At 49.3% G+C, this 25,480-nt stretch overlaps 1 protein-coding gene across 1 annotated transcript; it reads left to right on the top strand.

Annotated features, from left to right (window-relative positions):
* The first annotated feature begins 1,187 nt into the window (after positions 1-1,187).
* Positions 1,188-25,232, top strand: MPZ (myelin protein zero). The gene is made up of 6 exons (XM_077323301.1): positions 1,188-1,343; positions 12,531-12,697; positions 16,177-16,390; positions 19,478-19,613; positions 20,624-20,681; positions 22,594-25,232. Exons 1-6 carry the CDS (start codon positions 1,277-1,279, stop codon positions 22,693-22,695), a joined length of 744 nt encoding a protein of 247 aa, XP_077179416.1. The 5' UTR covers positions 1,188-1,276; the 3' UTR covers positions 22,696-25,232.
* Positions 25,233-25,480: the final 248 nt, after the last annotated feature.

Here is a 25,480-nt window from a genome sequence, read left to right as displayed (position 1 = left end):
TGAGTCTAGACGAAGGCAACGAAAATGGTGAGCGGTTTGGGGACCAAGATGTCTGAGGAAAGGTTGAGGGAGCTTGGTCTGTTTAGCCTGGAGAGGAGACAATTAAGAGGTGAATTGACAGTCATCTTCAAGTACTTGAAGGGCTTTCACATAGAGGACCCAGAGGGTCAGACCAGAACCAATGGGTTGAAATTAATTCCAAATAATTTTTGGTTAAACATCCGGAAGAAGTTCCTGACAATTATTGGTTCCTCAGTGGAAGAGGCTTCCTTGGGAGATGGTGGGTTCTCCTTTGGAACTTTTTAAGCAGAAGCTAGATAGCCATCTGATTCAATGAACCCAGGCTAATTGTGAGTGGGTGGGCAGAAGCGATTGTGTCGGTGCTTGGCTCTTGTGGCCCCTTCTTGCATGCCCAGGGAAATGCCAATCGCCCCTTTGAGATTTCTTGCAGGCCAGACTGGCCATGAATTCGGGTTTGGGGGGCATCCTCTGGACATGCAATTGGGGTCACTGTGGGTGGGCAGGTAGTTGTGAATTTCCTGCGTTGTGCAGGGGGTTGGACTAGATGACCCTAGAGATCCCTTCCAACTCTATGATTCCAATCCCTCCCGCCTCAGAGCTGATTGAACTTTCTTCTGCTGGCCCATCTCTTTCGGCAGATGGTCTCCCAGGCGGAAAGCATACCCTGGCACGGGAGGCCCTTCGAGCCAGTCTCCTAGAGGTCAAGCCTCCAGAATCTCCTGCAAGCTGCAGAACGAAGCCCCTCGCCCGACCAATGGCGTCTGACCGCTCGGCTTTGTCGGCCTCTCTGCCTATCCTCAGTCCTGGGGGAGACTGAGACGAAGCCGCCTTCCCTCCGCGATGCTCAGTCTCCTCCAGGCCAGTGTGCATTCTTTCCAAAGGCCGCAACGCCACCCACGCCTCCAGCGGGGAATGTGCCTGAACAATGGCAGCCGTTCACCCGGCAATGCTGCCGGAGCGTGTTTACCACCTTTTCTGCGAGGCGTGATCGTAAATACCCCCTTTTCATTTTTGTTCCTCTCCGCTTTTTCCCTTCCCTCCTCCTTCTGGGCTCCAGAGGGGCCCCCCACGAAACTGAATGCCACGTTCCCATTGGCTCGGAGATTCTGCCGCGCCGGCATCCCGCCCGGGCCGGCCGTGTTCTTAAACCAAGGGGGCCACCCCCTCTGGGGCATCCTTGAGAGAGGAGCCCTGCCGTCTCCGCACCCAGTTCCGCCCCTCCATGTGGCTGGGAGCTGTACAGTAACCCTCAGCCATGGGGTCCCAAGGCAGCTTGGGGCGGGAGAGCCTCCTTTTGCTCACAGTGCTGGTCTCAGCGATGGGTAAGTGCTTCTCGTGGCCGGGGGAGTGAGGAGGCGAAGGAGTACCGGCAGGCCCCGAAAAACCTTGTGTATCTGTCCAGCACCTTAGCCAATAGCCGGCACAGTGTGGTGGTTGAGAGCGGAGGCTTCTAATCTGGCGAGCTGGGTTTGATTCCCTGTTCCTCCACATGCAGTCAGCTGGGTGAGCTTGGGCCAGTCGCAGCCCTGATAGTGCTGTTCTGACTGAGCATTAATATCAGGGCTCCCTCGGCCCCACCTCTCAGAGTGTTTGTTGTGGGGAGAGGAAAGGGAAGGAGATTGTAAGCCACTTTGAGACTCCTTCGGGCAGTGAAAAGTGGGATATAAAACCCAACTCTTCTTCTCCTCCTTCTCCTTCTCCTTCTCCTTCTCCAGGCTAGCCTGAGCTTGTCAGAGTTTGGCTGCTAACTAGGGTTGGTCTGGCTAGTATTTGGATGTTTCTGGAAAGCCCACAGGCTGGTCATGAAGACAATTGCCCTGGAGATATACTGCCCCTGAATGTGGAAGTTCCATTTAGCTCTCATGGTTCATAGTCATCTACTTTTTTCGTGTCAAATCAGCGTGTTTGTGGTTATTTTGTTTGTTTGATTGACTGATCGTTTTAAGGAGTCAAATGCATTATTGATTGGGTGGTATACTGCCTCTGGCCATGGAGGTTTCACCACTATTTATTGTAGGCAGCAGGCAGTAACGGCTCCAGTTCCCATATATTTCATGAATCCATTTTTATTAAGATTATTTGTGCAGTGTTTTGTTTTCTCTTTCTGGTATTTGAAAGTTCTGTGGATCGGAGATCCATTAACCTTGCATGCTTCTTTTATTTATTTATTTTACTACCTTCAAAGCCGTTCCTAAGAACAGGCCTTGAAAGGGCCCCCTCCCCTGGCCCCCAGCCAGGTAGCTTAAGGTGGTTTTGGGCCGCAGCTCGCAGCCAGATCAAGTGGGGCAGTGGGACTAGCCAGCTCATTAGCAGGCCCTGGAACAGAGCTCCTGAGCAGGCAGTAAGCAGACCAGGAGGCCCTCGTTAGCAGGCCCTCCACCACGACCCTTTGCCCAGGGCCTTCTCCCCTTACCTACGGCTGGCTCCAGGCACTGAGGCGCATCTGAGAGCAAAGAGGGTAGAGTCCAGGGACGAAGGGCGGGAGCTGCAGGGGCAGGGCCAATCAGGGTGCAGTCAACCCTGATTGGCCCTATTCCAACTTGGACAGCCGGTCACATTCCACCCCCCAGGCTGTTTCACAAATATATAGAGGAACCATGGAATGAATAAGGATTCATATTTAGACTTGTATACCGCCGCTCCCAAGAGACCCATTTCCCACTAACTCTTTTAAAAAGCCGTCTGAATTCAGAATGCCATGATGTGACAGATGGTTCTAGGAGCAACCCATCAAGTGAGAGGAAAAAGCTTTTGTGTGCACACTCAGAATCATAGAATTAGCTAAGCTAATAAAATCAGCCTTTCTGTCAGAGCCTTAGCTTTAAAACTTCCAAAGAAGGAGAACCCACCACCGGGATCCCAAAATCTGTTCCACCTTACCCCAGTAGTGGAAGATTTCCATGGGCACTGGAGGATCTTCCATCAGTGAAAGATCTCCTTGCATCAGGGGAGGGATCCAAGGGTGGTTCCCAATTAGAAGAAGAAGAGTTGGTTCTTATATGCCGCTTACAGTCACAGGCCATTCCCTTTCCTCTCCCCACAACAGACACCCTGTGAGGTGGGTGAGGCTGAGAGAGCCCTGATATTCCTCCTCAGTCAGAACAGCTTTATCAGTGCTGTGTTGAGCCCAAGGTCACCCAGCTGGCTGCATGTGGGGGAATGCAGAATTGAACCCGGCATCCCGTATTAGAAGTCTGCACTCTTAACCAGAACACCAAACTGGTTTAGCAGAACAGATCTGTGCAATCCAGTCAGTGGCTGCAGGGATTCTTGATCCTTTCCTTCCAGGCTTTTTGAGTGCTGCCTCTTTCTTTAGTAATTGGTTGCTTGGCATGCAAATAGATATGAGGTGAGAACCAGGGTCAGGGCTTTGAAATCTACTAAGGTGCGGATGATTTTCCCCTCCCAAAGAATCTCCTGAGAAGCTCTCTGTTATTTCAAACACATTATATTTATGGAACAGTTCCAATCTAGAGGATGACAAAAGCATAGCTGGAACATGAAGTATTAATAAATACACACGCACGCATGCAGGCACACAAGGAAGTGAATGCGAACATAAAAGAGAAGAGAAGGGGGACAGAGAGGAAAATCATCTCAGTAATGACAGTAAAAAGCCTTTTACCATTTCAAAGGCAAAACTTTGCTTCTGCCTCAGCTGTGAAATGCATCAGAACAAAGAAAAAATATCTTTGTGTTGCTCACGGATCTCATGTGGGCATTTTTACTTTTCTTTCTCTTGACAATTATTATAAGACAGGGAAAGGCAAACCAGGTTGCTAGGAAAGTATCATAGAATAATAGAGTTGGAAGGGACCTCCTGGGTCATCTAGTCCAACCCCCTGCACTATGCAGGACACTCACAACCCTCTCGCTCATCCCCTGTAACCTGCCACCCCCTTGAGCCTTCACAGAATCAGCCTCTCTGTCAGATGGCTACCCAGCCTCTGTTTAAAAATCTCCAAAGATGGAGAACCCACCACCTCCCGAGGAAGCCTGTTCCACTGAGAAACTGCTCTGACTGTCAAGAGTATTTTCCTTACCCAGCAAACTGATCAGGTTGACAATTTATGCACGACCAGAGCCCCGTGGGTACTGTTTATTCCGTCCTAACCAATCTTTGCAGCCAACAACAAACAAAAGTGGAAACTTCTTTGTTAGAACACAAGTGTCACATCACTCATTTGGACCGGGGTGGTAGTGGGTAATGACTTCGCAACAGTGTCTTGATCAGTTTCCTGGGAGTCCCTTAACCATTCATCCTTTTTTGCCAAGGGAGAAAGGAGAATTTTGGAAGCTCTGAAAATTCTTTAAGCCATTTAGGACAGGGGTGGCCGAATGGTGGATCTCCAGATGCGGCAGACTCTAATCTAGAGAACCAAGTTTGATTCGCCACTCCTCCATCTGCAGTCAGTTGGGTGACTTTGAGCCAGTCACAGTTCTCGCACAGCAGCTCTCTGGCAGCTCCCTCAGCCCCATGTACCTCACAGGGTGTCTATTGTGGGGAAAGGAAGAGGAGGGCTGTCAGCTGCTTTGAGACTCCTTCGGGTAGAGAAAAGAAGCATATAAGAACCAATTCTTCTTCAGTAATATCAGGGTTCTCTCAGCCTCCCCTCCCTCCCAGGGTGTCTGTTGTGGGGAGAGGAAAGGGAAAGAGATTGGAAGCCGCTTTGAGACTCCTTCTGATAGAGAAAAGCGGCATATAAGAACCAACGCTTCTTCTTCTTCATCATCATCACCTTTTGGTTGCAACTTGATGGGACTTTTGACCACCAAAAATGGAGGGACACAGCAAGGTCAAGGACTTTAATCACTGGAAAGAACTCTGCTTAACGTCTGACCTCATAGCTATCACACGACGGTTGTCCTTGTGCTTTTCCAGGTCACATCCAGGATGTGCCAGTTTCCTTTCCAGAGCCAACTTGGTGTGGTAGTTAGGAGCAGCGGACTGTAATCTGGCAATCCGAGGTTGATTCCCCATTCCTGCACCCCAAGCAGCCAGCTGGGTGACCTTGAGATAGTCCCAGTTCTCAGAGCTCCCTCAGCCCCACCTACCTCAGAGAGTAACTTTTGTGGGGAGAGGAAAGGAGAGGGGTTTGGAAGCTGCTTTGGGACTTCTTTGGGTAGTGAAAAGCGAGTTCCAAAGAACCATCTTGGTGTAGTGGTTAGGGGCGGCGGCTTCTAATCTGGTGGGCCAGGTTTGATTCCCTGCTCCTCCATGTGTAGCTGGCTGGGTGACCTTGGGCTTGTCACAGCCCTGATAGTTCTGTTCTCACAGAGCAGTCCAGTCAGAGCTCTCTCAGCACCACCTACCTCATAGGGTGTCTGTTGTGGGGCAGGGAAGGGAAGGCAACTGTAAGCCGCTTTGAGACTCCTTTGGCCAGTGAAAAGTGGGGTATAAAAGCCAACTCTTCTTCTCTTTATATTACTTTGCAAACCAATTAGCATAGCATCACACAGTGGTTAGAGCGGCTGGCTAGGATCCAGGAGGTACCTGAAGCTACCTTATACTGAATCACTGGCCCATCATAATCAGTAGCTCTCTTGCCAAAAGTCTCTCACAATCCCCCACTGTATCCTTTTTAGCAGGAGATACCGGGGATTGAACCTGGGATCTTCTGCATGCCAAGCAGATACTCCGCCACCGAGCCACAGCTACTCCCAGGCTGAAATCATAGAATCATAGAGTTGGAAGGTACCTGCAGGGTCATCTAGTCCAACCCCCTGCACAATGCAGGAAATCAAGGATCCTCCATCCTGAATTTCACTGCGTAACTTGAGTCCAGTTACGCTCTCTTCTTCTCTCTCAGTGGCAGCTCCTTCACAGGGTTGTTGCGAGATGGGATGGAAAAGGCAGGATCCGTGTCACGGGCGCCGCCCTACTTGGAAGGAGAGCAAGCTAATAAGGTCCAAGATGCTACGAGCATCAAAAAATGTGACAATCAAGGCACGTTTCTGCAATTGTACATCATGTCCTGAAATACATATCCCAGATGTAGAACTAGGCATTTTTACGGCTTGATTTTACGATGTCATTTATCGAGCGTTTTAAAAGCAAGCCTGTGGCAGAACGACCTGACAACGTAGACAGGTTTGCACCAAAAAAAATTATAGCTGCCGCCTTATTAAACTTTTTGAGCCATAGCCTATTATATATATTATATATATATATATATCTGGCAGTATATCTCTGAATACTAGATGCTAGGGCAGGGGTGGCCAACTGTGGCTCTCTAGATGTCCATGGACTACACTTCCCATGAGCCCCTGCTGCTGGCTGGACATCTGGAGACCCACAGTTTGGCCACCCCTGGAATTATGTCATGCACACAGCAGAATTTTCTGCGTGATGACTTTGCCATAGGGTTGCCAACATCCAGGTGGTGGCTGGAAATCTCCTGGGATTATTAGCGATTTCTAGGCCATTCAGTGTGGCTTGTTCCAGTTGGCCGTTTTGACCCACCAGTTCACACCTGCACAGTGTGGCCAGCTCTGGGTTGGGAACTACCCTCCACCTGGAGATGGAGTCGGGAGTGGGCGGGATTTGGGGCAGGGGGAGACCTCAGTGGAGTTCAATACTATGGAATTCCCTTCCCCCAAAGCAGCCATTTTCTTCAAGAGAACTGATAACTGTTGCCTGGAGATGAGCTGTTGAACTAGGGCATCCTCAGGTCCCACCTGGGGACTGGCATCCCTACCTGCACACATTCCACCTGATCTCTGCATCCATGAGGGATGGAGACTTGACGCTTAAGTCAATGTCTGCCTTCATGAAGGGTGGATATTTGTTCTACTTTTGATCCAAGGATCAGTTCTCAAGATGCCAAATGCTATATCCAGTTTTACACTTCTACATGTGTGGGAGGAAGGAAGGAAGGAAGGAAGGAAGGAAGGAAGGAAGGAAGGAAGGAAGGAAGGAAGGAAGGAAGGAAGGAAGGAAGGAAGGAAGGAAGGAAGGAAGGAAGGAAGGAAGGGTTGGGTTGGGTTGGGTTGGGTTGGGTTGGGTTTGCCAGTTTGGTGTAGTGGTTAGGAGTGCGGACCAGCTGGGTGACCTTGGGCTAGTCACAGCACTGATAAAGCTTTTCTGACCGAGCAGTGATATCAGGGCTCTCTCAGCCTCACCCACCCCACAGGGTGATTGTTGTGGGGAGAGGAATGGGAAGGCGACTGTAAGCCGCTTTGAGCCTCCTTTGGGTAGGGAAAAGCGGCATATAAGAACCAACTCTTCTTCTTCTTCTTCTTCTTCTTCTTCTTCTTGAGTTGAGTTGAGGAGTTGGAGTTGGTTCAGTTTCGCAAGGCCTAGAACAGGGGTAGTAAAACTGCGGTCCTCCAGATGTCCATGGACTACAATTCCCATGAGCCCCTGCCAGCCCCTGCCAGCCTAGAAGATGGAGCTCTTCCACCAGGCATTTGGTTGGAGTCAATGAACACCAATGCCTGTTGAACTCCCCCTCCGTATAAGACGCCCCCGAGACCACACTGGCATGACTCTTAGCAGCAGCTTAGGGGCATTATTGGATGACAGCTGTTTGGATTGTGTGATGGTTTTTAACAGGTTTTACGCTCTGATTTTAACGTTGAAGTGAACTGTATTTTTTATGAACTTCTGCATTGTTGGTGGAATACGTTGGAAACTAGACCGAGCCGGCTTCCTATGCAGGGCAGTAAAGAAACCCATAAATAGATAATGAAAATAAATAAATAACATTCCCCTCATTTTGTGGCTGCAGAATCAGATATCAACCCCTGCCTCTGGTTTATCCTGTGTGGAACAGGAATGTCTACTTCTAAAATGCCCTAAAAGGGCATTATGTAACGGAAAACCTAGAAAAAGGGAAATAGCCATTTCCACGGTGATTTCTTTGCCTATGGTGAGCCACTCTGAGGGGGCTGGCTAGGGTTGCTAACCTCCAGGTGGGGCCTGGAGATCTCCTGGAATTATAGCTGGTCTTCAGGTTGCAGAGATCAGTCCCCCTGGAGAAAATAACTGCCTTGCGGGTGGGGTGGGGGGCTCGATGGCAATATACCTTGCTAACAACCCCCTCCTCAAACCCTGGCTTCAGCAGGCTGGACTCCCAAATCTCCAGGAATTTCCAGTTCTGGAGCTGGCAACCCATGGGCTGCCTCACTTGGCAGGTTTGGGGAAGAGGGGGGGGGGTTTCTGTTAGAACAAGCGTTCTCCTGATGCTTCTGTCTTAGATCAGGAACTCCTTTTCCACCTGAGGAAAGCCTGCCTACTAGTGGATCCATTTGGCATTATCCGACTGGGTATGTTCTCAAGGAAACTCCTGGAGATTTGGGGGCCTGGGGACGACAGGGACTTCAGCTCAATGGAAGGCCATGAATTCCACCCTCCAAGCAGCCATTCTCTCCAGGCGAACTGGTCTCTGTAGTCTGGAGATGAGCTGAAATTCATCCCACCATTAAAATCCCTGACGAGCTAATTGCTACAACAATCTGGACTCGCATGAGAGTCCAGTGACAACTTTAAGACTAAGTTTTATTCTGGGAATAAGTAGTTGATACTCAGAATAAAAGTTTGTTGGTATCTGAAGAAGCAGGCATGCATGCATTCTGTCAGAGCTCTCTCAGCCTCGCCTCCCTCACAGGGAGTCTGTTGTAGGGAGAGGAAGGGAAGGCAGTTTTGAGATTCCTTTGGTAGTAAAAAGTGGGGTACAAAAAACAAAACAAAACCACAGCTCTACTTATCCACAACCTGCCTGAATCTACCTTCCTTAAGGTTCAACCCGCACAAATTTTCCCCCTCTGAGCAGCCTTTGCCCGTGAAGAAGAAGAAGAGTTGGTTTTTATACCCAGCTTTTCACTGCCTGAAGTAGTCTCAAAGCGGCTTCCAATCGCCTTCCCTTTCTCTCCTCACAACAGCCACCCTGTGAAATGGGTTGGGCTGAGAGAGCTCTGACAGAACTGCTCCATGAGAACAGTTCTATGACAACTGTGACTGGCCCAAGGTCACCCAGCTGGCTGCCTGGGGAAAAGCGGGGAATCAAACGCAGCTGGCCAAACACCGCCTCTTACACCGGGGGCCCACCTAGCTGTGCCAAAACAGGTAGTTTTTCAAGGACTCACCTGATCTTGAGCTGTGTCAGCTGAACTGACTGGCTGGGGTGGGGTGGGGGGAATCCTATGCAATGCAAATAGCAGGGGCGAAAGCTCCCAGCTCAGGGAAACTGCCCATGTGGCGGAATTTGCGGTCGAAGGCGGAACAATAGGCGCATGTTGCCCAAGACACAATGCTCCCCTTTGACGCCAGAGGTTCTGGGAAACTCAGCAATGTTCTGCAGACGCCGGAGGGGTGTTGGTGGAGAGCGGCCGGCTTCTGCCAAACTGGCCTCCCACTCTGCGCATGGATGGGTGAGGGGGCGGGGGGAGCACAACAAAGTCTCTCAGAGCTGCCACAGAGAACCATTCTCAAGAGCCGAGACCTCATGTGCTCCTCCGTTGGGACAATGGGGATTTGTACGCCTCCCCTTCGTGCCGTGGGCTCCCAAAGAGGTGGCACCATGTCAGTTTGCATGACCTCCCTTTGGAGATTGGGCTGGATAGCCTTGGTGGATGCCTGGGTTTGACACAGCTTGCCAACTCCAGGTTGGGACATTCCTGGAGACTTGGCGGTGCAGCTTTGAGAAGGGGAGGTTTGGGGAGGGGAGGGGGTGGAGCTCCATGGGTCATAGGGCCACAGAGCCTGACTAGCTGTAATTATGGGAGATCCTCAGGACCCACTTGGGTCCAGATATCCCATTGCTCCAGGGCCCATTCTGCACACATTGGATAATGCACTTTCAAAATGCTTTTGCAGCTGTATTCTCCTGTGCGGAACAGGATAATCTTCTTCTAAAGTGCATTGAAAGTGCATTATCCAATGTGTGCAGAGTAGAAGAGATCCAGGGACAAAGACAGTCTACCTCTGAAGGACAGATGTTGGAGCCATGCAACATGCCCTAAGTTCAGAGTAGGGTTGCCAGCTCTGGGTTGGGAAATGCCTAGAGACTTTGAGGGGTGGAGCCAGGAGTGGGTGGGATTTGGGGGTGGGGGGGACCTCAGTGGAGTCTGATGCTATGGAGTCCATCCTCCAAAGCAGCAATTTTCTTCAGGGGGATTGATCTCTTTATAAATCCAGGATCTCTTTATAAACTCCAGGGGGTCTCCAGTTCCCACATGGAGGCTGGCATCCCTAGTTCAGAGACATCTTGCTGGTGGACTCCTTCCTTCTTTCCACTATTCTGGACATTGCATCTTTTTCCTTCCTTCCTTCCTTCCTTCCTTGCTTCCTTGCTTCCTTGCTTCCTTCCTTCCTTCCCTCCCCCCCTCAAGTGGTTTATAACAGGGGTAGTCAACCTGTGGTCCTCCAGATGTTCATGGACTACAGTTCCCATGACCCCTGCTAGCATTTGCTGGCAGGGGCTCATGGGAATTGTAGTCCATGAACATCTGGAGGACCACAGGTTGACTACCTCTGGTTTATAACATATTGGGTCCTCTTCCACCTTATTCCTACAACAACATCCCTGGGAAGCAGGCCAGGCTTTGAGTGACTGGCCCAAGGTCACCCAGTAAGCCACCTGGCAGAGCTGGGATTCCAGTGGTGGCCTGCCAGATCCCTGCTTCTCACCCGAACTGCTCCTCTGCCATGGGTCTCCAGCAGGGCTTTTTGGTGCTCATAAGAAAACATTTGCTAATTTTGGCAAGGTTGTTCTGGCCTTGGCACCTTACTGAAAAATGCAGCGAAAGAGTGAATAGGAAGAGTTGGCTTTATTTTAGAACAAGCGGGCGGTCGTTTTTATTGATGGGACGACAAGTTAATTTCCATTTTAATTTGTTTTCGCTGGCTGTGCTGATTGCTTGCTTTTTATTGCTGCTTTATCGCCCGTTTGTCTCTTCCAAATAGCCATGGGCTATATTTCTGTCATGCCGGCCCTGATTGGGTCCACGCGGTTCACGTCCGGCAACGCCTCCTCCTCGGATGCCGCAGACCGCTCACCGGGTCTACGCCTGGCGGAGAACTTCTCCCAAAGCTGCCTTGAGCACCCGTTTGGATAGTTATTTGGAAACGGATTTGGCAAATCCCCAGCCGTAATAAAGCAAACACGTTTAAGCGAACGGACTAATCAGGTTATAACCGAGTGAATTTTACTTAGTGTGACGGAAGAGCCCAGCTGGAAGAGACTGCCGATCTCGCTAGGCTAGGATCCTGATTCCCACAGTGGCTCAAAGGCTGCAGACAGAGACAGCTCTGTAAGAGCCAGCTTGGGGCAGTGGTTAGGAGTGTGGACTTCTAATCTGACGAGCCGGGTTTAATTCCCCACTTCTCCACATATAGCCAGATGGGTGACTACAGCACTGATAAAACTGTTTTGACCGAGCAGTAATATCAGGGCTCTCTCAGCCTCACCCACCTCCCAGGGTGTCTGTTTTGGGGAGAGGAAAGGGAAGGTGAATGTAAGCCGCTTTGAGACTTCAGGGAGAGAAAAGCGGCATGTAAGAACCAACTCTTCTTCTTCTTCTTCTTCTATACCAGTGGTTCTCAACATGGGGGTCGGGACCCCTTTAGGGGTCGAGCAACCCTTTCACAGGGGTCGTGGCAGGGCAAGCAGCTTTGCTGGGGGGGGGTGCCATCCACATAACAGCCTTGCGGGGTAGATCGAGATAGAGCATTAAGTGGGCCAGGAGAGCTCTAAGAGAACAGCTCTAACACGACTGTGAGTGGCCCAAAGTCACCCAGCTGGCTGCACGTGGAATTAAGCCCGGCTCTTCAGATTAGAGGCTGCCACTCTTAACCACTACACCAAGCAGGTGCTCTCTGTAGTTGGACAGAACCGCCCAGGAAGGCAAGGAACAGCATTGTAATTAGGGGTGCCATCCTTTAGATGTCACCTGGAGAGCTCCCGCTATTACAGATGATCCCCAGGTGCCATTCCACAAAATCTCCAGGTATTACCCAACCCAGTGTTAGCAACCTGAATTATAATCCAATGCAACTGTAAGTTTTACCTGCTTTGTCTGCACTACCTTGTAACCCACTTGCTGTATAATTTTGCTGCCTTAGACAGTTCTCTAGTTCTGTCATCCAAGCCCAGGGGTGGCCAAACTGGGGCTCTCCAGATGTCCATGGACTACGATTATCATGAGTCCCTGCCAGCAGGGTAATTGTTGTCCATGGACATCTGGAGAGCCCCAGTTTGCTCCCACCCCATCCTAATCCAATCCCATTGGTTGCCTTAAACTCTCTGATTTCACTGGATCCCATAATCCACCTTGAATCTCAGCAAGAAACAAGAATTATAAATAATAAATACTACATGAAATAAATCTTGTGATAGTAGATTCCATAGGAGCGTTCTGCGCCATGTGATGAATGCAGTCCAAGGCTTTTAGCTGTGGATGTTGGCCCAGGCTTGAAGCTTTGGGATATTGCATCCCGGAAATGCTGAAATGAATAACATTTTTTGTCTCTCTCTCTGTCTGTCTGTCTGCCTGTCTCTTTTTTGCAGTGCTAACTCCGACCTTAGCCATTCACGTTTACACAGACCGGGAAGTCCATGGCAGGGTGGGCTCCAAAGTGACCCTCTCCTGCACCTTTTGGTCGAGGGAATGGATCTCCGACGACATTTCCGTCACTTGGCACTTTCAGCCAGAGTACAGCAGAGACAGCATTTCAGTAAGAGGCTTTCCTCCCCTTCCCTCCCATATAGGGTGGCATAGGGCTGGGCGGGAGGGTGGCCAAACCGTGGCTCTCCAGCTATCCATGGACTACAATTCCCATGAGCCCCTGCCATGTCTGGAGAGGCACAGTTTGGTCACCCCTGGCATATGGGGATAGTTGGTTAACATAGCAGAATTTTGCCCGGTCATAGAAAAATGATATTATGCACCGGGAACAAATCTCCAGAGAAGAATATTTTGGGGCAAAGGTATACTTAACATTTATTTAAGTGGATCCAGCTCACATTCAAGTTGCAGGCGAAATGAGAGAAAGAAAACCAACCTGAAGAGATGTGAGTCTCCCTGGAAGACCATGAGGAGCAAGAGAAGACAAAGGGAGAGAAAGGACGTTGTGAGCTCTCCCCCTCTCCTATCTTCAAACAGCAGCTGGACAGATCCTTATCTGAGGCTGATCCTGCATTGATCAGGGGGGTGGGCCAGATAGCCTCTAGGATTGCTCCCAACTCTGTGATTCTAAAGGAACGATCAGAGTGCAGCTCCCAGGTTAAGACAAAGAGAGGTTTCCCATTCAAGGAGATGACCCTATAAGCCCTTAAAACAGGGGTAGGGGTTCATGGGAATTGTAGTCCATGGACATCTGATGAGCCACAATTCGGCCACCGCTGTCGTAGGGTTAACAGCCCCGTGTGGGCAAATCCCTGCAGAGATTTGAAGGGGAGAAACCTCTGCAGGGTACAAAGCTCTCGAGCCCACCCCCCAAAGCCACTCATTTCTCCAAGGGAAACTAGTCTCTGTAGTCTGGAAATATATTGTAATTCCAGGAGATCTCAAGGCCCCATCTGGAGGTTGGCAACTCTAGTGTCAAGACAGTGTTCAGTGTTTATCTTATCTGTCCTCCCCCACCTCAAGAGCCCAGAGCTGCTTATCAGTGTTTTCCACAAGATTTTTCTTATTGTCCTGGCTGCATCCAAAAGCAGGCCTGGAACACGGGCCTGGAGTCCTTATCTTGTCGAGTTTGTTTCTTCGATGTTGCTCCACAACAGGGACCCAGCAGATTCCCAGTTCTCCCCTCCTCCGTTTGGCCCTGTCTACAACAACCCTACGAGGTAGTCTAGGCTGAGAGCTGCAGATTGGGCGGACACCCAGTGAGCTTTTGGGGCAGAGTGGGGATTTGAACTCGGACCTCTCCGATCCTAAACAATGGACCACAGTGGTTCTCTGGTACCACAGGGGTTATGTCTGTATCTCAAATGCCATCTTTCAGTGGTTCCCCACCCTTTTGTCTTTAGTAAGCCCTTTGAGCATTGACTCAAGCCCTAGATAGGGCAGACAGACAGAGTACTGAATCGAAACTAGTACAAATGGATCTGGTCATCTATGCCCATTTGGGTGAAGAACATGCCATTGAGTCACAACCAACTCATGGAGAGCCCCCTCCACCTCCACGCAAGAGGTGGACAGAGATGTTTTGCTGTTGGCTTCCTCTGCAAAGCGACCTCCGTCCTTTTGGACAGTCTCCCCTACAAGAATGGGTCATAGCCAGCCCTGCATCGCTAGGAACATGGCATCTAGAGCCAGGGAAGTTAGAATCCCACACTATTCTGCATTGGCGAGACCTTATCCATTGTTCCTCTTAATATTTGTGAAACAGCCCTGGGGGTAAAGAGTGTCCTGGCTGTCTGAGATGGAATAGGGCCAATCAGGGTGTGGCCAACAAAGCTGGCCGCACCCTGATTGGCCCTCCCTCTTCAACTCCCACCCTCCTTCCCTGGATGCTAGCCACTTTGCTCTCAGATGCCTGAGAGAGACACACAGAGAGCCCTGCCAAACCCAAATGAGCCCTGATTACCTGCTACAGCTCCTGCTATGAGGGAGAGAGACAGACAGAGACAAATTGCAAACAAGCCCCAAACTGCAAATGACCCTTGATTCCCTGCTGCGAAGGAGCCCTGATTATCTCCTATGGCTCCTGCTGGGAGAGATCTGCGCCTTCCAGTATCCCCTGGGTCCTAGCGCCCATTGCATTCCTGGTTGCAATGGGCTTTCTTGCTAGTTTGGAATATTCTGTCTTCAGAGCAGTGCAACTGGGATGGCTGAGGGGTTGGGATCCAGGCCTTACAAGGAGAGGCTGAGAGAGCTGGGTACATGTAGCTTGGAGAAGAGGAGGACAAGGGGTGAGAGGACAGTTGCACTTAACTACATAAAAGGCTGACGTGCTGAAGAGGGGGAGCAGCTTGTTTCCTGCAGCTTTCAGACCTGACTAGGCGCACTGGGTTCAAATGACTGGAAAAGAGGTTCCATTTAAATATCAGAAAGCATTTTCTGAGGGGGAGGGCTGTTTGTAGCCGGAATAGGCTGCCTCGGAGGGTGGTGGGGTCTCTTTCGCTGGAAGTTCTTAGGAGGAGATTCGATGAGCACCTGTTGGGGGGGGGTGATCTTGAAGTCCCCCAGAAGGTGGGGGGCTGGACTGGATGGCCTTTTGGGGTCTCTTCCAACTAATTATGTTTAGCTTCCATGTTCCGATGAGCCAGGGCTAAACTGGGTTATCTGGGTTACTCCTGGTTAGGACACCGCCCAGAAAACCTGCCCAGTCTCATGTGGGAAGAAAGGCAGGAAAACTGTGTAACTGAATACACACTTTCCCCACCAAGGAAACCTTTACGCTGCAAAGGGTTATGGGGAGAGCTCAGGGGGTCACTGAGATGCAGTCCTAAAGGACCTTGCGCAGTTTGAGACCTGAAAGGCATCCAAAATTCTGCTGCATTGCAGAGGAATGTTGGTCATAGAAAGCTTGATGTTTTGCAAGGGAAACCCATCTATCATTAAGACAGATTCAGGTGGGTAGCCAGGTGTCTATTGCCACATGCACCCCGACAGCGCAATCTCTAGACCTAACAACATCAACCACACAGGCTCATTCCCTTGATCATCTTCTATCTTTGTGTATGGCATCAAAAGCTAATAATGCCTTTCTGTTCTCCACATAGGGCAAACAGGTCAAAACCCTATGCCAAAGGATAAATGGACACAAATCCAACATCAGGAATCACAAGACTGAGAAACTTACAGAACATTTAAGCCTCGCAGGGCACTCAGTGGGGGACCTGAGTGTAGATGTTTCATTGCAAAGGAATTTCAGAAGCAGATTGGAATAGGAGGTTCTCGAATTATAAATTTTACACTCAGGATATTGGAACCCCCTGGGCTTAACAGAGATATCGGCTTTTTATCTCACAACCCTTCATTCTTACATTTCATGTCTACACATGAAAGCTTATACCTTAAATAAAACTTTGTTGGTCTTAAAGGTGCCACTGGTCTTCAACTTTGTTCTGCCAACCTTTACTTATCCTCTCATTGAGGACTTGGCCACACAGGGTTGTCCAAAATCATTGTTCTAGATTGATCCGATCTGCAGTGTTCTTTGCTAGTGAGTTGCTAACATCCATTCCCTCCTGTCTCACCCCTCCACAGATATTTCATTATGCCAAAGGTCAGCCGTACATAGATGACATTGGGACATTCAAGGATCGCATCTCATGGATCGGGGACCCCGGCTGGAAAGACGGTTCCATTGTCATCCACAACCTGGACTACACAGACAACGGAACTTTCACCTGTGACGTCAAGAACCCTCCCGACATAGTGGGGAAGTCATCTCAGGTCACGCTCTACGTCTTTGAAAATGGTAAATGTTATGATTCGGCATGCCAGAAAGGTAACGGGCTTGAAACGATTGTGGCAGGATCCCTGGGGAAAGTGGCAGCATTCATAAGAATGGGCAAATGAGAACAAGATGCAATTTAATAAAGATAAGTGTAAAGTTCTGCATCTGGGTCAGAAAAATGAAAAGCATGCCTACTGGATGGGGGATACGCTTCTAGGTAACACTGTGTGTGAACGAGACCTTGGGGTACTTGTGGATTGTAAACTATGAAGATAGGTTGAGGGACTTGGGAATGTTCAGCCTGGAGAAAAGGAGGTTGAGAGGGGACATGATAGCCCTCTTTAAGTATTTGAAAGGTTGTCACTTGGAGGAGGGCAGGATGCTGTTCCCATTGGCTGCAGAGGAGAGGACACGCAGTAATGGGTTTAAACTACAAGTACAACGATATAGGCTAGATATCAGGAAAAAAAATTTCACAGAGTAGTTCAGCAGTGGAATAGGCTGCCTAAGGAGGTGGTGAGCTCCCCCTCACTGGCAGTCTTCAAGCAAAGGTTGGATACACACTTTTCTTGGATGCTTTAGGATGCTTAGGGCTGATCCTGCGTTGAGCAGGGGGTTGGACTAGATGGCCTGTATGGCCCCTTCCAACTCTATGATTCTATGATTCTATGAAGAATATTGACAACTTGAATGATCATATTTCCGAGATGGATAATTCCATATTTAAGGTCAGGAAATCACAGGGCAAAAAAGCAGACTATACCCAGCACCTTATTCTTCTGAAAATTCATAAAGCAGGTAATGATAAAATTGCAAGATGCTAAGTCCAAAACAATATCTAGCGATGTCACCTGGTTTAGCTAACCCAGACTTTATCAACAGGGGTTTTTCGGCAGCCCCAAAAGGGTTTCGCCGATTGGGTGGGAGCTAATTAATTTTTAAATATATTTTTAATTTTTTTAAAAAACCAGGTGATGTGACCATATATGGTTGTCAACCTACCCCCCCTCCCCAAATGACCAATGATGAGCCTGGAGGGGGTGGAAAGGGGGCGTGGCTTCATTCATAAAATTCCTTGCTGGCTGAGGCTCACTGCATATGGTAGCAACTGGAGTAGGCTGCTGGGCCATTTCTGGCATTGGGGGTGGAGTGGGAATGTCTGGGTGATGTCACACCTGTGACATGTGACTTCCGGGGGTGTGGCAGGGAGGTGTGGCCTGATGACATCACTTCTGGGATTTCTCTAAGCCAGTTGAATGTTTCAGGGGTTTCTCAACGGTAAAAAGGTTGAGGAAGGCTGAGCTAATCTGTAGGGTTTAAGCCCTGTAAGTCATAGAATCATAGAGTTGGAAGGGACCTCCAGGGTCATCAAGTCCAACCCCCTGCAGAATGCAGGAGATTCACCACTAAAGTCACTGCAAAGTCAGCTTCAGATTGGCTCAGCTCAGCACTGTCTGCTTTAACTGGCAGCAGCTCTTCTTTGACATCCTCGGCCACTGGATTCTTTTAACTGGAAATGCCGGGGACTGAACCTGGGATGTTCTGTATGCCAAGGAGATGCTCTGCGTCTGAGTTACAGCCCATCCCCTGCAAGGGAAATAATGCACCTAGCCCTTCCTTTTCACTGGTGCACATGTGAAGCCCATTTTCTCTAAATTTATGCAATCCAAGTCAGACGTTTTGTGTCTCGGGAACTTGGCATTCATACTATTACCGGTGTTCATTCCATTTAGTCCTTGACCCTAATGTCCCATTTAGAAGTAAATTTAGATCTTTGGGAAGGACAAAAAAAAAAAAAAAAAAGACTTGGGATGTAAGAAGAAATGGGGAGAGAAGCTGACAAACATCCTTCCATAAAAGGTCCTAAAACAGTTATTAACTCCCAATTCCTTGTCCAAAGATACCTCCACTGAGAGACCCCCCAAGATGCCATGGCAATCCCAGACCGTCTACCTTGGTCAAATGGTTTTGGTGAATGCCCTTTTGATACAAACCGTCCCCCGCATCAGTCCCTCTGACTCATGCCCCTTGGGTCTAGCCTTGGTTTTAATCTTTGAACTTAGAATACATCATGGCACAAGGCCTCTGCCTAATTCTTAGCTCCAGCCAGGGAACATTCTACAGTACGAAAAAGGTCATTTCCTTGCCAGTGCTTCCTCAGGTCACTGCTCTTTGCCTTTGGTGATTGATCAGGTGATTAGAAACCTGTCAAAACCTTATAGAGAAGGCAGAATTTGAGACTTATGAGCAGAGGTTATGTGTGCTGGACACCTGGAGCTTCCTTATACTGTGTCTCTATACAATCCAGTATTGTCTACTCTGAACGGCAGCTGCTCTCTGAGGTCTCAACCGCAAGTCTTTTACGTCAGGTGTAGTCAACCTGTGGCCCTCCAGATGTCCATGGACTACAATTCACATGAGCCCCTGCCAGCGTTCGCTGGGAATTGTAGTCCGTGGACATCTGGAGGCCCACAGGTTGACTCCCCCTGTTTTACGTCATCCATCTAGCTGGAGATGCTGGGGATTGAACCTGGGACCTTCAACCTGCAAAATACGTGAACACACATGACACTGCTTCTGCCTTTAGTCCACGCAGTTCAGCATTGTCTGCTCTGACTGGCAGCAGCTCTTCTTTGACATCCTCGGCCACTGGATTCTTTTAACCGGAGATGCCGGGGACTGAACCTGGGATGTTCTGTATGCCAAGGAGATGCTCTGCATCTGAGTTACGGCCCATCCCCTGCAAGGGAAATAATTTTGTATCATGGTTTTGGCCACGCTCCACTGGGGCTGTTACAGGACTGATTGACGATGTGCAATTAAGGCAACGGAGCTGTGCTTATCGGGCACCGCTGTAGCGATTCTAATCCGCCCAGCAAAAACAGCAAGTTCGGTTTTTGCAGATAAGCATCCAGCCTGATGCCAGAAGGCAGGACGGAGAAAATTGCCTGGAGACTTCAAAGGGGAAAGGTTCCACGCTGTGCTTGTTTATCAGCAATGCATGGAGGGAATCTGTAAGTTAGTCGAGGGAAAGGCCTGAGAAAAGGGACATCTCGGTGAGACCATCTTCAGGGTGCGCTTCTTAACGGAACTCTCCTTGTCTTTCAGTGCCCGTCAGGTATGGTGTGGTTTTGGGAGCTGTCATCGGAGGTGTGCTGGCTGTGGTTCTCATCGTCTTGGTGATTGCCTACCTTCTCAGGTATTGCTGGCTGAGAAGGCAGGCCACACTGCAAAGGAGACTCAGGTAAAGCTCAGGGCTTCGTGGGAGGGCCGAAAGCAAGAAATTATAATAACGTAAGATCGAAAGAATCAGTGCTGTGTGGTGTAGCAGTGAGTGTCAGAGAAGGATCTTGGGAACCCATGCTCAAAGACCAATTCCGCCCCTGTCAGGCCAGGGGAGGCCAAGCTATGGTTCTTTAGATGACCATGCTGGCAGGGGCTCATGGGAATTACAGTTCATGGACATCTGGAGAGCCAGTTTAGCCACCCTTGCACAGGTCAATCATTCTCTCTCGGCGTAATCCCTACACCTTCTTGCTTTCTAAAAGCATCAGCAGTGCTTCATTTAGAAACTCTCGAACTCCCCCCTATTCTGTTTTGCAGTTCTCAGGGGTCTTTGCACAGGAACGTGTGACATTTGCCTCCAAATGTCAGGACTCACTTAGAAACCTATCCCTTAAGCTATTTTTGTTCAAGAGTGCATCTGGTGTTGGAACTTGGCTCAGTCCAGAGTCCCTCCAGAGAAATAGAGTATTTTGAAAGTATGCAGTTATCCTTTGTGGGTGAGGCACAGATCCAGACTCAGAGCGCTTTGAGGTTTAAAAGAGAGTACGCTTAAACGGGAAAGATTATTTGCAGACATAAATCATATTCATCTGCTTCAACCTCCTTACTGAAGCATAGTTCAAAAGCTTAAAGAGTAGTTCCAAAAGCAGCACATTGCAAGCCTCTTGTGGCTAGGCTGCAGGCAGACTACATGCCACACATGGAGAGAGAGCTTAGCCTAATGGCAGATGCTTCTGCAAAAGCACACACTGATCTGCTCTTCCTGAAGAAAGAGGAAATCAGCGGTGGCTGGCTGAAATAAAGGGAGCTCTTAGACAATGCACTGGGGTTTTCCCTTGGCTTATGGCTACAATCCCACAGGTACAGCTCAGCTGCTGAAACCACTAAACAACAGCCCTTTAAGGCTGACTCCACCAAATTATTTGCTGATTGCAATTCCAACCAGCTTTTGTCTCCATTTCATTTCAGTGCGATGGAGAAAGGCAGGCTGAGGCTGGGCAAGGATTCATCCAAGCGAGTTCGCCAGGTAAGTGAGAGACAAACCAGGAACCACATCAGAAAATAGGGGTGAGGGAAAACAGCAGGACGAAAGACACCCATGATCCTGACAGTTAGGAAATAAGGACAGGGACAAGGTGGTTATCACACAGGGCTGGCTCCACAAAAAACAGGGCGACGTCAAGCAGCTGCTGGACAGATATCAGGGATGCTTGAGGCCAATCCTGCATTGAGCAGCAGATTGGACTAGGTGGCCTGTATGGCCCTTCCCAACTCTATGGTTCCATTATGGTAATTTGGACGCTTCTGGCTGGATAAGATGGTTGCAGAGACTGATGGTCCTGTCTAGTGGTTGGAGTGTCAGAAAAGGTTCTTAATAACAGGGGTAATCAACCTGTGATCCTCCAGATGTTCATGGACTACAATTCCCATGAGCATTTGCTGGCAGGGGCTCATGGGAATTGTAATCCATGAACATCTGGAGGACCACAGGTTGAATACCCCTGCTTAATAAGACCGAGAATCCATTATAAAGAGAAAAGTGGAGCCATTGTCCTAGCGGTACCTCCAGGGTTGCCAGCTCTGGCCTGGGAAATACCTGGGGAGGTTGGGGGGCGGAGTTTGTAATGAGTGGGATTTGAGGCATGGAAGGACCTCAGTGGAGGATAACGCTATGGAGTCCCCTTCACAAACAGCCATTTTCTCCAAGGGAACTGATCTCTGTAGTCTGGGGATGATCTGTAATTCCAGGGGATCCCCAGGCCCCACCTGGAGGTTGCCATCCATAAGCACCCCATTCAGCACTTTGGCTACCCCTGTAATGGGTTTTGTAGAAGAATGAAGATAATCCGACTGCTAGACTGGGTTGCCAACTTCCAGTTGAGCCCCGGAGTTCTCCCAGAATTAGAACTGAAGTCCAAATTACAGAGAACGGTTCCTGAGGAGGAAAAGGCAGCTTCAGGGTGGGGTAGGGGAGCTGTATGGTATCACATCCCTGGTCAATCCCTTCCCCCTCCCCAGCCTCTACCCTAAATCTCTAGGAATTTTCCAGCCAAGAGTTGGCAGCCCTACAAGCGCAGCCCAGCAAGGACGGCTTCACAGTAGGTTTTGCCAGCCTCCAGGTGGTAGCTGGAGAGTTCCTGCCATTACAACTAATCTCCAGATGACAGAGAGCAGTTAACCTGGAGGAAATGGCCACTCTGGAAACTGCACTCTATGGCATCATACCCCATCGAAATCTCTCCTCTCCTCAAACCCTGACTATTTCAGGCTCCACCCCCCCCTCCAATTTCCAGGTATCTCCCAACCTAGAGCCGACAACCCAGCTTCTCACCCAGAAGATGAAAGCTGGACAGCATCATGGATTTGCCAAATATGCTTTTATGAGGTTTGCCAACCTCCAGGTGGGGCCAGGAGATCTCCTGCTTTTACAGTGGTTCTCCAGTCTACATAGATCAATTCCCCTGGAGAAAGCAGCCGTTTTGGAAGGTAGACTCTGTTTTCCAGGTCGTCCCAAGCCACCAGCAGGGCATGGGGGCTTGGGCTGCCAGATCCAGGTAGGCATTTGGTCCTACCTGGAAGCCGGTATCCCTAGTGAACTTTATGGCAGGGGTGGCCAAACTGTGGTTCTCCAGATTTCAATGGACTACAATGCCCATGAGCACATGCTGGCAGGGGCTCATGGGTTTTGTAGTCCATGGACATATGTAGTGCCACAGTTTGGCCACCCCTGCTCTATGCTATGGTACAATGCTGAGGTCCCTGCTCTCCCCAAACCCTGCCCTCCTCTCCACCACCACCCCCAGAAGCTCCAGGTATTTTTCATTTTAGAGCTGGCCACCCTAGCCTGAGTGCAGATCCGCTTCTCTGTGAGGTCTTCTCCTTCCTGTTGCTCACCCATAAACTTCTTCTTCTGGTTCCTTCCTTATTCTCCCTGCCAGACCCCAGTCCTGTATGCCATGCTGGACCACAGCCGCCTCACCAAGTCCGCCAGCGAGAAGAAATCCAAGGGCCTGGGCGACTCCCGCAAAGATAGGAAATAGCGGTTAGCAGGCAGGAAAGGTACCCCAAAAAAGGCAGGCGAGAAGAAGGTCATCATGACCATCGAGATGGAACTGAAGAAGGACCAGCTCGAGGCGGAAGGCCTCAAGCCCGCCGTCAAATCCCCCAGCAAGAACAGCCTCAAAAACGCCCTCATGAACATCATCAAAAGCGATTCAGAAAAGTGATTTAGAACGACGGGAATATCCTAGCCCTTCACCTTGGATCCTCTCCCTCTTCCCCCCCCCCCCCAATTGCTTTGTTTCTCTACCTGGCCTATCTAGTCAGGAGCTGAAGGGATTTTTGGTATATTCCCGCTCAAGCCAGCTTGGTCTCCATCCCTCTCTCTTTCCTAACCTCGGCAGAGAGACCTCCGCTGTATTATACGTAATGCAAAGCACAGGGCGCCTACACGCTTAACTCTATTAATAATCCCTCAGACTTTGTGTATTCATAGAAGGAGGAGGCAAACTGAGGCTGGACCATCACGGGCAAGGGACCAACTTGTCGCCTCCCCATCTTAGCGGCCTCTTGGTCTGCCTGACGTCAAGGGGCAGCCAGGCTCATCTTGCGACACCATTCCATCCAACGTCAACATGGCGGCCTTACGTCACTGCCGCCCGCAGCCTCTGAGGTGAATTACTGATGAATCCTGTGTGGCCCCGGTATCACCAAGGCCCACATGTGGAACGAAAAGGAAAGAGTTGTAGGTGAAGGGAATGCACCCAGAACTTTGATCTAGTTTATGAGTCAGGTCTTCAATTTTGGGTGATGCCTTGAGACACAGCAGTCAAACTCCCATCAGCCTCTGGGCCTGATAGGATGCCATAAGGACTGGGTAGTTACATGTCCCGTTCCCCTAGCATCCCTTCCAACATCCTAGCCCTCAAGCACTGATAAAAAATACCCCCAAATTCGACTGACATGGTACTTTTCCTGCATGAATGGCTCTTCCGCTCGGTGTTTTCCGAGCACAGGTGTAATTTTTCTTTCCCTTTTTAATCCAAGGATCAAAAATACATATATGGTTTTTTTCCCCACGATTCAGGAGGATGGTTTAATTCCCTTTGGGGGTTTCTCACTCCCCACTTGACCAACACATGTTTGCCAGTATTTTAAGCTGAAAGAACATGGATGAAATGTTATTTTTCTCCCCACTCTGTTTTGCTGGCACTTCATATCCACTTTACTTTCACCCTCAGGCACAACCTCTCTTGAACCCGTTCCCCACAAATATACTGCGTTAAAACCACATCGGTGAAATCCACCCGTTTTCACTACCCACTTTGCCATGGAATTTCACTCGTGGCAAATTTGGAGCCTCCTGATGGAGGGAAACATCTGAGAGCTTTCAAGGGAAGCCAGAAAAGCGGCAGAAAGACCCACGAAATTTCTCAGTGGAGGGGTTTCACCCATCTCTTGGTTGACTCCAAGCTTTGCCCAGAGTGTAATTCTAGAAGAATTTTGGCAGCTTCCCCAAAACACCTGAAGAATTCCGAGGGAAGCCGAAAAAGTTCTGATAAGCTAACTTTTCTCAGGCAGGTTTTCAAACATTATTTGGAAGAGTTTGCCAGTCCATGTGGGCATCTCTCCACACTTCCTTCCACAGCACTAATGTCCCAACTTGTCCTTCAGCTTCTTCACAAAAACCCCCTTGAAGGGAATGAAACCATCCTTGAATATGCCCTCCCTTGAGTGATTATACCGTACAGCAGGGGTGGCCAAACTGTGGCTTTCCAGTTGGCTCATGGGAATTGTAGTCCATGGACATCTGAAGAGCCACAGTTTGACTACCCCTGCCTTACAGTGTGATTTTCAGCCTAAAGGAGGGTTATTATTATTATTATTTTAAACTACTGATGTGTTTGTGAACGTTTTTTTCTCTTCTCTTCTCCCTGTGACTGAATATCACATGACGTCACATCGTTAATGTCCTGAGTTGGTCTTTTACCCTGTCCCTGCTTTTTGTGAGTTCTTCAGTTTTCAGATTAACCACCATAATAACACACAGTAGGCCCAAAAGCCGCCAAGTGAAAACATTCCGGAGAGCAAGCGTTCTGCTAGGCCACCAAAGCGCCATATAAATGGGCCACAGCATACCGACACCACTTCAGCTAGGGCGTTACCACAGTGTCCACTGTACTGTACATGCACCCCCTTCCCACGACTCCTAAGAATACCCTCCCTCATCAATTGTGCCTGAGTTTTTTTGATACTGTCAGTACACAACAGAGTCTAACAAGGAAGTTGGTCTCCATAGCAATGTATATAGCCACCTACACACATACACACACACACAAACACCCCTTCTGTGTTGTCCATGAGTATAATGTTGTCTGTGAGTAGTCCTAGTAGCCTAAACTGCATTTTAGTCCAAACACACACACACACACACACACACGTTTATGTATGGGTAGTGTAGTTCTCTCCCCTGCTACAAACCTGGTGTCTTTTCTCAACTTTGTGTACATTCTTTCAAAAACTGCAGCAACGACCAAAAAAAAAATGACACAATTAAAAAAAAAACGTTAATAAAAGACTGACATTTCTATACAGAACTGGTCTCCTTTCTGTTATGGGACCCGGTCACAAACAAAGCAGCTGATAGATACTTTAAGCCGAAGTTTGCAGCGGAGGGAGAACGGGCAAATGGAAGGAATATCCCCTGGACTAAACTAGTGGTCCCAAGCATTTTGAGCTAGCAGGTGACGTCGGAATGGAGAGGGGGCAGAGGAGAGCGACCAGGGTGATCCAGGGCCTGGGGACCAGGGCCTGTGAGGAGAGGCT

This window comes from Paroedura picta, chromosome 1 (assembly GCF_049243985.1).
Source record: "Paroedura picta isolate Pp20150507F chromosome 1, Ppicta_v3.0, whole genome shotgun sequence".
Lineage (NCBI taxonomy): Eukaryota > Metazoa > Chordata > Lepidosauria > Squamata > Gekkonidae > Paroedura > Paroedura picta.
The sequence above is the reverse complement of the archived record's forward strand: the minus strand, read 5'-3'. Positions and strand labels throughout refer to the sequence as shown.